The sequence below is a fragment of the Gracilinanus agilis genome, chromosome 1 (assembly GCF_016433145.1).
Source record: "Gracilinanus agilis isolate LMUSP501 chromosome 1, AgileGrace, whole genome shotgun sequence".
Lineage (NCBI taxonomy): Eukaryota > Metazoa > Chordata > Mammalia > Didelphimorphia > Didelphidae > Gracilinanus > Gracilinanus agilis.
This window is the reverse complement of record NC_058130.1, coordinates 639,230,818-639,245,782: the sequence shown is the minus strand read 5'-3', so window position 1 is coordinate 639,245,782 and position 14,965 is coordinate 639,230,818. Positions and strand designations below refer to the sequence as shown.

Sequence of the window (14,965 nt, the reverse complement as noted above, 5' to 3'; positions counted from 1 at the left end):
GCTTGAGCTAAACATAATTTGGAAGATAAATCTTCTGAGAGTAACACACTTTCCCAATATTAACTAAAAATGAATTTTTGCTTATCCTTTGTTCCTGATTATCTACCTCTGCATCACACCCCCTACACCCAACCTTCCCCCTTTAGTCAGTAAGTTGGTCTGCAATATTTTTCTTTGATGAGTTTTGGTCTGAGTTTTCTGGGAAATAGGACCAAGGCTGGGAGGATGAGGGGCTACACTATCAAGTTGCTTCCTCTTCCTCTCCCCAACACTTAAAAATAGACAAAATTATATTGTGATCAATATTATATGCAATAGCAGACTGAAAAGATGTTGAAAGGGAGCTGCTGTATCAAGAAGTTAGAAGTGGAATGGGAGTACAATATATGTTCACATTAATTTTATTTGGTCATTGTACTTCATTGTTGTACCTCCCTCTCCCTGGTCTGGGTTATCATCCTTTTTATTTAACCTAGATCAGATGAGAATGACTTTGATGACCCTTTCAACTCTGCAATCCCTCTTCCATGGCTATAACTCCAACTACACCAACTTGCTATGAAGCTGGCTGACGAATCCCCAAAGTGGAGTGATCCTTCAGATTTTCTATACATTCCATTCCAGCAGAGTTTTGATGAAAGATCAAATGTTTAGAAGGGAAAGCTCCTGTCCTTAAGGAGTTTACAATCTAGCTGGAGATATGCAACATATATATCACAAGGATTTAAGAACATTACAAAGAAAAAATCAATGACTAAAAATTAATATTTTGAGTTCATAAATGCTAGGGAGACATGGAACAAAGGACTGAGTAGAATGAGATAGGCAGGATTAATCAGTTAGTGTTTTCTTGAGAGATGTGAATTTTGAATTGGGCTTTTAAAAGATGGGAGTGAACAGAATGGATAAAAAGGCATAGGGAGCTCTTTCCAACAAATATTGAATGAGTGCCTCCCCTTGGAGAACATACAGTGAGAGTTATTCCTATTTGGATTCTGTATTCTGGTGTAAGTTCCCTATATAAAAAATATGTATGTATTTTTGTGTACATATATTCATACAAGCACATATATCACTGAATAATAAACTTGAGAACTGGAAGGAACTTCAGTGGCTTTTTGAGTCTAATTCATACCTAAAAGGAGTTCTCACTATAACTAGATACATATAACAATCTCTCTCTCTCAACATATATGGATATTGATAGATATATATCCATAAATATCTAGATATAGTTGTTTTAGCAGGCATATACATACACATCAAAACAACCCATCCTTCCCCTTCTCCTAAAAATACATCCATCCCAAAATAAAGTTGCTAATAATTTATTTACACTATCTCATTTACAATTCATTTTAGCAAAACAAAATTATTGCTTTTATATTATTAAAAAATAGATGTTTTAGGTGCTTTCACTAAATATTACTATTTAATCACGAAATTTTGAATCACTAAATACTACTACTTAAAATTTATCTCCTACCTTAAAGGATTATTGTAAAGCTCAGATGAAATAATTTATGTAAAGCACTTGCAATTTAAAGGGACATACATGTTGATATTACTACTATAGGTTTTCTTAGAAACAGTGTGCCAGATAAAAATAAATATATATGGATACATATGTAGAAATATATGTACATGTATATGTATACATAGATCTAGAAATTTTGTAGATGTCACTGAGACCAGTCACAAAATAGCAATATGAAATATGCTACGGATGGATTTTTCCCTTATTAACTGAAATCTCTGATATGGTAAATTTTTCTGAGGTCTATCCTGGCATCTCATATGAGCAATGAACACAGGAATGTATAGCATAAAAGACTGATAAAGCAGCATAAGGCAATGCTAGCCAAAAAATTCACTTATACTAAATTATAAAAGTAAAGGAAGTACGGCATAATAGCAACAGTGTTGGGCTCAGAGTCAGGATGAATTTGGCTTAGATTTCATCACTGACACTTACTAGCCAGGTGACCCTGGGTTAAGTCACTTAACTCATATGCCTAGGATTTACTTTCTTAGCCAAAGATCCCTTGCATTCTGTATCAGTGGGGTGTGGGAAAAGAGAGTTCCTCACTAAGAGTTTTCTATGTTGACAAAAAACACAGATACCTTTTTTAGGGTTCTTAGAAGTTGGTGGATAGCAATTCAGTGCGAGAAAAAGAAAAGAACCCTTCCACTAATCAACAATGCTACAATAACTTTAAATTCCCAAGTTAAATGTTGCCATCCTAAATCTAAATAGTTAGCTCAAAATATACACCCTGGTATCATATCCAGAAGGACAATTTAAAAAGTATAACACATATAATGTGTTCTGGCCTCAATTTAAATATGTTTAGAGTATATAATTCTATAGGTTTTTAAGTATTTCTTCAATTTGCTCATCATCACAATGAACTATATAAAAAGGAACATTTTGGCAGAATGGAACTAAGTGTTCATAAATGTGAGCTGTTGGTTCTCCTAGAGTTATTTATAGCTGATCTATTTTTGTAAAATTTCTTATATGGATACAGGTATGTATAGATTTCAATCTAATCTAAGCACCAAAAGGAAGAAGCAGAATTTATGGGATATTGTAGCAGGCAGGCACAGAAAGATTAAAAAAAACAAACCCTCCAAACTTTGAACATCTATATTTTAACACTCCTCCTTTTCCCACCAGACTGCCAAAACAGGTCAGATTCATGGGCCATTGCCAATGTTCACAGTATTCACTGGTGCTGCTGGTTCCTAACATGCTGAATGATGGCTCTTGGAAGCAAGCAAGACCTCTTGACTTATAATAAATGGATCTCATAAGATTCAGTAGTTAGTTCAAACATCCAGAAGTTCAGATGCAAAACTAAACTTCTTGAATCCCTTTATACCTAATTCAAATAATAGAATAATCCCATAAGGTTCCTAAGCAGGAGGAAATATATAAAAGAGAATCCAAATTCCTCTGCAACCCATAACTACTTTAGGAATCTTAATGTGACTGCTGAGCAGCATTTAGTATTTTGAGAAAATAAGGATAAGCTAATATCAATTTGTTAGACTGGAAGTTCAAAGAGGGCAAGATCCTGTTTTACTCTTTGTATGGTCTAGCCCAGGGGTCGGCAACCTTGAGAGCCATAAATGCCACATTTTTTAAAATGTAATTTCGTGAGAGCCGTACAGTGCTCACAGTGTGCGCTCCTGTAATAGCACCTGAAAAAAAATTGACTTTATGGCTCCTTCAGAAAGAGCCATATCTGGCCCTCAAAAGAGCCAGATATGGCTTGAGAGCCATACCTTGCCGACCCCTGGTCTAGACTCTAGATTCTAGAGTATTTAACAAAGCACCTTTTACATAGTATGCAGTCAATAAATATCTGCTGAGGTTAATTATCTAATGAGTAGAGAGACAATAAAGGTAACAAGAGAAAAAATAATAGAGTTCTAATATGTTTTTAAAAGTACATATCTAAGTTGCAAAAACGTTGCTGGATATTAAACCAGAAGTAAAGCATAAAAAGCAAAGCCTTTGAAGGGTTTTTCAATGTGGAAGGGAAAAAAAAACCCACAACAAAAACCATGTAAGATAATTCCTTCCTCAATGGGTATAGGGAAAGCAATTTTTTCAGGTGGGAAAAACTTTTCCAGAATAAAACTTTGAATTATTATAAGAAGAAGCCCAGATGGCTTCAAACTGTAAAATTGAGGGCCAAATGGTTTATGAAATTAAAGGAACAAGGATTTTGTTCAACAAATCCCCAGTCTATAGCTAGCAGAGTGAACATGAAGAAGCCCAATGAGGGAAAGCAATATTTGGAGACAACCCTAACCTTCCCCATAGAAAATGAGCATGTGACCCAGAGAGTAAGTCTATGAACAGAGGCCAGGAGAAAACAAGGTCCTAATGTACCTGACCCAGAGTTATTAGAATCACAAGTTTATTCCTTGTTGTGTGTGACTATCACCTAAGCATTACTTTTTAAAATTTTTATTTAGAATATTTTACCATGATTACATGATCCATGATCTCCTCCCTTATTGCCCCCTCCCAAAGCCAACAAACAGTTCCGCTGGGTTATACATGTATCATTGTTCAAAACCTATTTTTATGTTATTCATATTTTCAGTAGAATGATCTTTTAACATCAAAACCCTAATCATATCCCTATCAAACTATGTGATCAAGCATATATTTTTCTAATGCATTTCTGTTCCCACAGTTCTTTCTATGGATGTGGATAGCATTCTTTCTCATAAGTCCCTGTGGACTGTCCTGGATCACTACATTGTTGCTAGTAGAAAAGTCTGTTACATTCAATTGTACCACAGTATATCAGTCTCTGTGTATAATTTTTTCCTGCTTCTGCTCCTTTCGTTCTGTATCAATTCCTGGAGGTCTTTCCAGTTCACATGGAATTCCTCCAGTTCATTCCTTTCAGCACAATAGTATTCCATCACCAACAGATACCACAATTTGTTCAGCCATTCCCCAAATGATGGATACCCCCTCATTTTCCAATTTTTTGCCACCACAAAGAGCGTGGCTATAAATATTTTTGTATGTCTTTTTCCTTATTATCTCTTTGGGGGTACAAACCCAACAGTGGTATGGCTGGATTAAAGGACAGGCAATATTTTAAAGCCCTTTGGGCATAGTTCCAAATTGCCCTCCAGAATGGTTGGACCAGTTCACAACTCCACCAGCAGTATCACCTAAGCATTATAACATAGGGAGGAAACCCTACCTCCATGAAGCTTTGTGTCTGCTACTGCCCACTTTGATCTCCACTTTCACCTCACTGCTATAATAACTTCTCTATAATACTCATTTCAGAATTTATCTTAGGCAACCATTTCATATGTATTGATCTTGCCTTTTCAACAAATGTATATATTCCTCAAGATAGAAAATAAATTCCTTGAATGTAGTGTTTTCCCTTCACCAGGTCTAAAAAAGAACTGGCCACACATACTTGTCTTAGTAGGGATTCTTGGTCAGGTATGAGACAGACTAGACAGCTTCTGATTGAGTTTCTGTGATAATCCATTTTGGTTTTGTTTTTATATTTATAGCACCTATAATTGTGCCTTAAACAGAGTAGGCACTTAACAAATGTTTATTAAATTACAAAATGAGAGAATACAGCCTATGTTTCTTTTGAAGAATAAGGCACTGTGAAAGATCAGAAATAAGTGGTTGAAGAAAGCACCACTAATGCCTTTAACATCTATTACTTCATGTTTTATGTTTTGTGTATATGTATCATATCTTCCTACTAGAATGGAGATGATAGAGAAATATAGAAGATTTCTTTAAAGGAATGAAATGACTAGATTTGTGCATAAATAAGATGAATTTTTCCTAGGAGAAAGATCATAGGATTATAAGATTTAGAATGGGAATGGATCTAAGTGATTATCAAGTCCAAACTCCTTATTTTGCAGAGAAGGGGCTCCTGAATTCCTCCTGATATCAGGTAAAGCTTGGATGAAGATCAAGATGGAAGTCTGGGGCTCAGAAAAGAGTTCAGTTTAGGAGTGATGACTGTGGCTGTGGGAGAAATGAGCTTGATAAGGGAAAGAATGGAGAAAGGGAAGAAGAAAAGTTGACAGCAGAATCTTGGAAAGGGTCAGAAAGAAGAACCAGAAAAGGAAATAGAAAAAGGTCAATCATAAAGGAAGGAAGAAAAACAAGATTATTTTTTTGGTACCTTTGGAGCCATGACAGAATTGAATAGTCAAAAGGAAGGGTAGCCAAGAGTGTCATTCAAAAAAATTCATTTTAGACAAATATTTATTAAAGGAAAGCATGTCAAACATTTCACTGAAATCAAGAGAGATATCTATTGAAAGGAAAAGAAATCAATGTGGCATTCCTTCTGGCTTGGATGAAAAGGACTAGTGTTGCTGCCAGATGATATGGAAAAGGTGGAATATCTCAAGGAGAAGCTGCTTAATCAGTAAAGGCCCTCTCACCTTGAAAAAATGAGGCATTAGAGGCTTAATGGTCTCTCAAGTCTCTTCCAGTAATAAATGTAGAGTGTCATGAATATATGACCCTGCAGATTCAGAGTATAGTGGTCAGGCCTGGGGAAGAGAATTTGGGCCAATGAAAGGGGAAATGGAGGAGAGGAGCCAAAGGGAAAGGAAATGGTTATTTCAAGATATTGAAGCCTCAGAGAAAACAATTAAGTATTAATTTCAAGTACTAAAATATTCAGGAACTTAAAAATTCCAGGGATAAAGTATAGCACTTGGTACAGCCAAGTTGCTTAAGAATAGACATAGGTATTTATATTTGGAACATCAGAACTAAGTGGAATTAATAAGGATATTTGGTTTCTCTTTTGTTCCGTATTTGTACTTGTTTTACTTTTCAGAAGTCATCTTGTGAAATGTTTTGAGCCCAGATTAGATTTTACCTCACAAAACAGCTGAGTGATAAAGAACAATGAAACCATGGAACAAAAAAACAACTGGAAAAAAATTTCGGTTAAGCCCAAACTGCTCTTATATAATATAAAGGACTTTGAAGGGGCCATCAATTTCAGAGACCAGACCCAGTCTAGGAAAGAAAGTTGAGTTCTAATACATCAGAGCCCAAGTCTGCTTCTTGCATCTTTTTGTTGTTCCCCTCAGTAATAAGTCCTGGCCTAGTATTGGGCTGCAGAAAGATGGGGAGGGATTAAATCCTGAGGTGAAGGGTTTGATGAGCATGTGCTGTAATAGGATTCATGTAATTCTGGAACAAAATGATACAGCCAAAATGATGCTGTCTGCTGAAAGCTGCCTTTTTCTATATAGCGTTTGTTATGGTTCTAAGGAATCACTGTAGCCTTCCCTTTATAAGTAACCATCTTTATCTGATTTTTCACAATTCTAATTATTGACCATGCACCTAACCAACCCTTCTTGCCAATACAGATGTACAATCTAGAACTTAACTGTTAGCATTTGGCAGTTTGGTTCTGGATTAAAGGCTTTTCTCCACCTTACACAGGAATCTCTGACTCATTCTATGAACAGGGCTGCCTAAAATCTTAAAAAACAAACCAAAACAAAAAAGTCATCATAGGATAGCCAAGCAATTCTCTTCCTTAGTAGCTCAAACATGTTATTTAGCTGTTCACAGTAACTGGTAAAGTTTAATTTTTGAGCCTGATTCAAAGTTCATTGATTGTTTAGCAATGTCTTTTGGGTTCACTGATATAGATTAGCCTGAAGTTCTTGATAAGGATTATGAAATCAAGTAACTTACTTCCTTTGGTGACTTGATCAATTCTAACCTTGGACTGAAAGCTAACCCACTGAAGTATATATAATTCTAATATGTTTTATGACACTGGAAAGACTTTGCGAACAGGCCTAACAAAAAACTGTCTGCTGTCTTATGATGCCCCGCTACGTTCAGAGATGTTCATCAAAAGAAGGTCAGCTCTCAAGTATTGACATTTATAGGCTACATTGGTCCATGAAGTTGATAACAAAACAAAATGAACCTCAGTCCTATAAAGCCCCTTTTTGCTTCCATGCTGATAGTGGCAAAATAGAGTCAAGGGGTGTTAAAAATCTCAAAGCTCTTAGGGAGAATGTTTATAAAAGCATTAATTTAATGGTTGGAACCAAGTTTGAAATCTTTGTTTAGTAACTGATGTATTGACATATTTCTAGAGGACATAAGCCATAAAGATATTGGCATTGTAACTACAAATGAAACCTGAGTTCATAAAGTGACTTGCCCAAGATCACAAAATTAGCAATGATGATTATAACAATAACAATAATGACAGCTAGTATTTAAATCACACTATTGAAATATGAATGGCAAGAGCCTAATCAAATCATTCCTATTTTCCTCTTTGAGTTTTTACTAAAATCTTGTTTTATCTCTGTGGATTTTTGCCATCCCATTTAATACATCTATTGGCAGTGATTTATGGTACTGACTTTTTAAACAAGTTATTCTCACTGAATTCATCAACACCAATTTCAAACTAAAATTCTATTTGTCCTAAATCATCTTAACAAAGCTGAATGTGTGAAATATTAGTTACACTTGCAAATCCCATTTGAGTACAAAATGATGCCTGGGACTATAATGTCAAGCACTTTGATGAAAAGAGTGCACTGAATGTCATTCTCTACAGTTCTGGTTCCCAGAGCTCACATTTCCAGGGGCTAAGCTGACCACAGAGGTAATCGGTGAAGGTTCCCCATTCAGAGGAATTAACCTTGTCTAAAACACTTAACTTCTCAATGATGAAAATGCATTCCTTCACAATTAGTATCAAGAAATCATTTCCAACTTGATACTATTAATCGAAACCAGATGTTTACTTTTTTTTTTATTGATTGAGGTATTCATATTCCTACTTTGTGACTCCTCCTGACTTCTAGAACATTTTACACTCCTGCGCCTAGTGTTATGAGGCAAATCCCTCTGCGAATCCATCAATACCTAATAGGAAGTGAGTTCATTTTGCCATTTCATTACTTAAAGATGGAAAAACAGGCAACCTCTATACAGTGTTATTCAATCTCCATGGCTGGGAAACGGATTTTTTAAAAATGCTCAAGTGATCTAGAAACAAGAACTTCTTTTTAGACTGAATCTCAAAATTTCAGCCAGTTATCTCAACTCTAACTATGTGGTAGGAAGTAAATTGCAGTGAAAAAAGCACTGAATTAAGAGTCAGCCCATTGTCACTATGACCTACTCATGTGACACCATAGCTTCTGGGCTTTAATTTCCTGCTGTGTCAAATGAGGATAACACCCTGTCAGATAACGCTGGTATCACGCCTACGAAAGTGCTTTGAAAAGATAATGTACTATAATACACAATAGCTAGTCTTTATATACCATTTCAAGGTTTGTAAAGCACTTTAAACATTTCCCATCATTTGAACTTTGTGAGGTAGGTACTATTATTGTCTTTATACAATGAGAAAATTGAGAATAAGAGACGTTAAGGGAATTGCTGAGGGTCACAAAGCTAGTAAATGTTTAAAGAAAGATTTAAACTCAAGTATTTATTATTGTTATTTTTCAAGTCATCCAAGGTTATTTTTAATAAGATAATTTATACTACACAGGAATGGCAATCACATACAACATTAGTTATATAAAAAAAACAATCAAAGCTTGGAAATTTACAGTGAATGATTAAGCCTATAATCAAACCTAGAGTCCAGCTTCTCATTTTATGGCCTCAAATCTCAGAATGTGAGAAGAGAAGCAGCCACCTAATCCAGCTAGTACTCAGAAAGCACTCCTTCCTCTGCATCCACCCCCATTCAACAGGCGGTCATTTACCCTGGGCTAATGGCTTCATTTTGTTGACTAGAGCTGGGGAGTTTGGTTTTGATGTTTTGGTAAACTTTTTAAAAGGGTCATTTAGGCCTTGGTTATCAAATATTCATTATTAACATTAATTTTTTAAAAAAGTATCAGTGACAATTATGTGTTTAGAACACGGAATGTCATTTTTAGCTAATTTGTACACTGGTCAAATGTCTAAAAAGATGACTGAAATTTTTCATTCTGTTCAGGCCTAGCTATACTCCTTATGGCACAATTCAAACACCAAGCACTCTGAGGCATTCCCTGATTCTCCCAGTCTTTAATGGTCTTTCCCCAATGTGGTCCTCACATCCATAGTACTTTGTGTTATATACTTGTTTGCTTATTTGTAATTATTTAAGCAAGTATATTGCTTGACTTGATTCAAAGCTTCCTTAGGGCAAGGATTATGATTTATCAAAACTCTGAATGTGTCCTAACAGCTGATACTGGGATCTGTTCACAACAGATACTTACTAAAGGTTCATTGAATGGAAATTCAATATTTTGCCAAGCCACAGAACAAGTATGAAAAAGGTATAATATAAAAAAGGGGGAAATATCACAAATCAGGGAATGGCTAAACAAGTTATGGCATATGAATGCAATGGGGTATTATTATTATGGTAAGAAATGATAGAAGGAATGGTTGCAGGAAAACCTGGAAACACTTGCGTGAACTGATGCAGAACAAAGTGTCAAGAACCAGGATAACAATTTATACAGTAAGAGCAATATTTTAGAGATAGCCTACTTTGAAAATTTGGTAACTCTGATCAACACAATGACTAACCACAATGCTAAGACTCATGCTGAAACATACTCTCCAATTCCAGAAAGAGATTTGTGTCCAGCTATTTCTCTTCAAATCTCCCTGGAAACCACATTGTAGTACTCTATGTCTCATGGAGACTCTTTAATTAATTTGAAAGGTGAGAGGAAGATTACAAAGGAAATCAGTTACAGTGAAATTCAGTCATCAAATTATTTTTATAAATTCAAAGGCTCCAAGTTAAGAATCCCTGTCCTCATTGTCAAGTCTGGTCATTTTCACCTTTGCAACTTCTCTCCTCCATGCCCCCTTTCCTCTTCTGGCATTATCTCTACCATGGTACAAGTCCTCATCACCTCACACCTGGAGATAGCCTTTTGGTTGGTCTCTCCTCTTCAAGGTTCCCTCCATTTGGTACTCACTTGTCAAAATGTTATTCCTAAAGCACATATCCTGTCACCTATGTATTCAATCAATCAAGTAGCTTCCTATTACATCTAGGACCAAATATAGTTTGGAAATCAGAGCCCTCAGGAGCCTGTTCCCTCCCCTATTTTTTCACCTTATCTTCCCCACACTTTTTGCAATCCAAAAGGTCTCCTTGTCTTTCCTGGAACTAGAGTTTCCCAACTCCAGGCATTTTTATGGACTGTCCCCCAGGCTTAGAAAGCTCTCCCTTCTCATCTCCACCTCTGGGCTTTCTCTGCTTTCTTCAAGGCTCATCTAAAATCCTTCAGGAGGTAGGAAGCCTTTCCCAATTTTCCTTAATTCTAGTGTCTTCTTTAGGCAGACTATTTCCAATTCATCCTATAGATAACTTGTATGGATGTAATTGTTCTCATGTGTTATCTTCCCAATAGACTATTAATGAGTTCCTCAAGGGTGGGGCATTTTTTTTTTTTGGCCTTTCTTTATAAACCCAGTGTTTAGCATAGTGCTTAGCAAACCAGAGGCCCTAAATACTTGACTGACAGCCATAGGGCCTAGGAAAAGCAAAGAGGATAGTAGAGAAAAGAGAAAAACAAACTTGTTTTTTTTTTCCCTGCCATCAGAATTTGAGAGGAAGAATGATCCTGGAAGATGAAAGACCTGGAATGTATTTTAGAGATTATCTTGTACAGTACATATGAAGAAAGTGAGGTCTAGAGAGGATGTGATTTACCTAAAGATACATTGTTATAGTAAAGAGCAGAGTAGAGATCTCAAACACAGCCCTTGTCCCTTGAATTCAGGGCTCATTCCTTGGTACCAAGTTGTCCCAAGATGCTCCAGAATCTGTGAAGCCAGTGGTTTTAGAGTTGGGATATGACTACAGAGATCTCACATAAATTAAAGAGAACATAACTCAAGTCAATTTAGGCAATGAATCATTCAGGGGAGCAAAGTTTTTACTTCTTTTTAATCATTAAGCTTAAAAGTTTTAAAAATTATTTTAGAAAGAAAATGTTCTTTTTCGAGTCAAGTCAATTGAAAAAAATTACTATTACTATAAGACATCCTTTACCACCACCATCAATTAGCTAATAATTGAACAAACATGCCATTATATTTTTCCAACTCAAATTCCCAATTTTAAATCATCTACATATAAAGCAGGTATAAAGAATAAAATATGCTATATCTTAACAAAATTTTAAAATGCAAGCATTTATACAAGTGCTCTAGTGTTTACAAAGCACTTTTACAATAAAAAAAAAATCCAACTAACAAAAACCTACTTTTGGATCCCTTTGCAAATGTGCCTATGTATTTACAAAGCTCCATTAATTTTGTTTTAGTTTTCTTATCTTTATTTCTGAAAATACCATGTAAATACATATGATTATGTGTGTATATTATATAGATATAAGTACAGTTGTAATCACAGGCATACTTTTCTGGTTCTATTGTCTTTGCTTTGTTTGCATCCCTTCAAACGTAGTGACAGGCAGCATAGTATAAGTGGACTAGTGAGTCATGAACCTTGGGGTTCAAATCCTGGCTTATATACTTAAAAACTGTATTATCCTTGGAAAATTATTTAATTTCTTGGGGTCTCAATAGACTAAATAAATTTAGTCTTTTCTGGAAAATTCAGGATCATTACTATGAAAATCAAATTAGAGAATTCAAGAATATTAGGACTAAAAGGAATCTTACAGATTATATAGTCAAAGCCCCTCATTTTCTAGAGAGCATTGTGCTCTCTATAGAGCACATTGATGCCCTTAAGACCTATTAAGGAATGATTATGGCACTGTTTACCTTTACATTAAATGGACATAGGTTGCTATGCCTGTTTAGACTTTCTGACTTCTCCTTTGCTAACATATTCTAAGTTATTATTTCTCACTACTCCTAGTATAGCAAGAATACTAGATTTGGAGTGGAAAGAACTTTGGTTAGAATTCTTCATAAAAAAAAAAAAAGCCAGGGGCAGCTGGGTAGCTCAGTGGATTGAGAGTCAGGCCTAGAGACAGGAGGTCCTAGGTTCAAATCCGGCCTCAGACACTTCCCAGCTGTGTGACCCTGGGCAAGTCACTTGACCCCCATTGCCTACCCTTACCACTCTTCCACCTATAAGTCAATACACAGAAGTTAAGTGTTTAAAAAAAAAAAGCCAGAAGAAGGAATCTGCTTTGCGAAGGATCTGTGCATCTGTTCAGTACCTGAAGTTCATAGCCCTCAGAAAGTGTGTGTGTGTGTGTGTGTGTGTGTGTGTGTGTGTACACCCTATCTGTGGCAGCTCTTCTGGCTGCCCAGCAGGGATTTTGATAACCTGATTCTTGGCTTACATTTCAGATTAGCAAGGTGGAATGAAGTTGGAATGGACTAGATGTTGCTCTGCTAGCAAAGATAGTTTTTAACTTATCATCACACTGGTTCATTTTCACTGAGTTACCTTTGGTCATCAGCTCCATTTTGGTTGCTGTTCAGGACAATTCTCCAAAGGTCTGAGGCTACCAATTTCTTCTGGTCATTCACAAGGTTTATATCAGGCAACTGCAGCTCATAAACCTTGCTTTCAGAAAGACTGAATTCTCGAAAAGCGACAAAAGTTTTCTGGAGTTCATCCCAGTATTCCAAACTACAAGGAACCTAAATTAAGATGAAAAGAATGTTAGAAATTAGATTCAAATCCACAGGTATTTGTTGAACACCTTCTAAGGAAAACATGGTCTCTTTCCTCAAATGGGAATGTTTGAAGGATATGTACAAATAACAGCACATCACAAAGTAGAATATAGCAGCATGCAAAAATGGTGGCTTGCAAATTGAGAGGAAGGAGAGGCTACTTTGCAGTCAATCAATCGATATTTATTAAATGCCTTCTATGTGCTAGGTGCTGTGGTGGGTGCTGGGGATACAAAAAAAGGTAAAAGTTTGTGCCTAGAGAGAAGAAAGTATGAAGAAGAAAAAGGTGATTGAGCAAAAGGAGGAGAGAACTTTGGACAATAATTCAAAGGAATGGGTGCATCAATTGAAGGTTTTCTGAGGATGGGAAAGACTTGTGCATGTTTGTAGGCAGGGGGGAAGTTGCCAGGAAATAAGGAGAAAGATTGAGGGTAAGAGACTAGGGATGATAGAGGGGGCAATCTTCTGGAGAAGGAGGGGATAAAATGGGATCATTGGTGCATGTAGAGGGGCAAACCTTGTCTAGGGGAAGGGCTATCTCATTACATGAGACAAGGGTGAAAAGATAGGATACTCAAGAAATAGTGGCAGAAGGCAAATGGGTAACATGAGGTGAGGAAGAGAAGCTGAAAAGAGGCAGCTCCTGGGAAAAAGCCTCTATTTTTGTCAGTAAAACATGGGCAAGGTTCTTGGCTGGCAGGGTAGGAAGGAGGATGCATGGAAGGAGTGAAGATGGAAGAAAAGGTTTGGAGGAGCCACTGTGGTGAGTATGATAGAAGTCATTAGGAAAGTATAAAAGAACTGACTGGCAGCAGAGAGAGCCTAGCTGAAGTTATGGAACATAACTCTGTAGTGGACTGAGCTGTCACTCATCTTCTCCAGCTTCATTTGACAGCACCATGCATAGGAGCAAAGGCAGTGAATGGTGAGAGTGATATAAGTTGAAGGCTTGGCAGGGCAAGATAGGCAATATGATCAGCAGATCAGATAGGGGATCCAGATAGGAGCAATCTTTTGAGGAATCAGGAAGTCTTCATGGGCAAAGAATTTTTTTTAAACCCTTATCTTCCTTCTTAGAATCAATATTGTGTATTAGTTCCAGGGCAGAAGAGTGGTATGGGTTAAGTAAAGGGAGGATAAGGTGACTTGCCCAGGGTCCCACAGCTAGGAAGAGTCTAGGCCAAAAAGTGACTTGCCCAGGGTCACATGGATATATATCCAGAGACCCTTCCATCTCTAAGCCTGACTCTTAATCCACTGAGTTCCTTAGCTGCCCTCAGTCTTAAGTTTTGAAGAATCATTAGAATAATAACCACAAAGGTATTTGGGATATAGGAAATACAAGCAAAAGCAAAGGCAAGAATTCATGGGATCAATTTGAAGAACATAAATTGGAACTGTTGGTGATAGTACATATGAGGGAAAGTAGTATAAGAATTAGCTGAAAATGGAGGCTACACATGGATTTTGAAGAAACTGAATGTCAGGCTAAAGTGTTTGGATTTTAGAAACTTTAGATACGTTATTGATTAACATTGATTAATTACTATATTGATTAAAAGTGACCCTTCTAGACTAAAGAGTACATAGTGACAATTCTAAATAAGTAATTTGACTTCTAAGTATTGATGCAAAAGGCAAAAAATATTAATAGCTTCAAATTGACAAATATCATATCCCCTTTTGCCAGCCCCACAAAAGAACAATGTAGTAATCATATACCATCTTCATTTTTGAAGTTTA

General features: G+C 36.3%; 1 protein-coding gene across 3 annotated transcripts in view; it reads right to left on the bottom strand.

Moving 5' to 3' along the window:
• Nucleotides 1-14,965, bottom strand: part of VPS13B (vacuolar protein sorting 13 homolog B) — a 1,074,400-nt gene that overhangs the window by 113,044 nt on the left and 946,391 nt on the right. For all 3 annotated transcript variants that reach the window (XM_044668639.1, XM_044668631.1, XM_044668624.1), the window contains exon 39: nt 12,990-13,186. In XM_044668639.1, the coding sequence (XP_044524574.1) occupies nt 12,990-13,186 (197 nt within the window). The remainder of the gene's footprint in view (nt 1-12,989; nt 13,187-14,965) is intronic.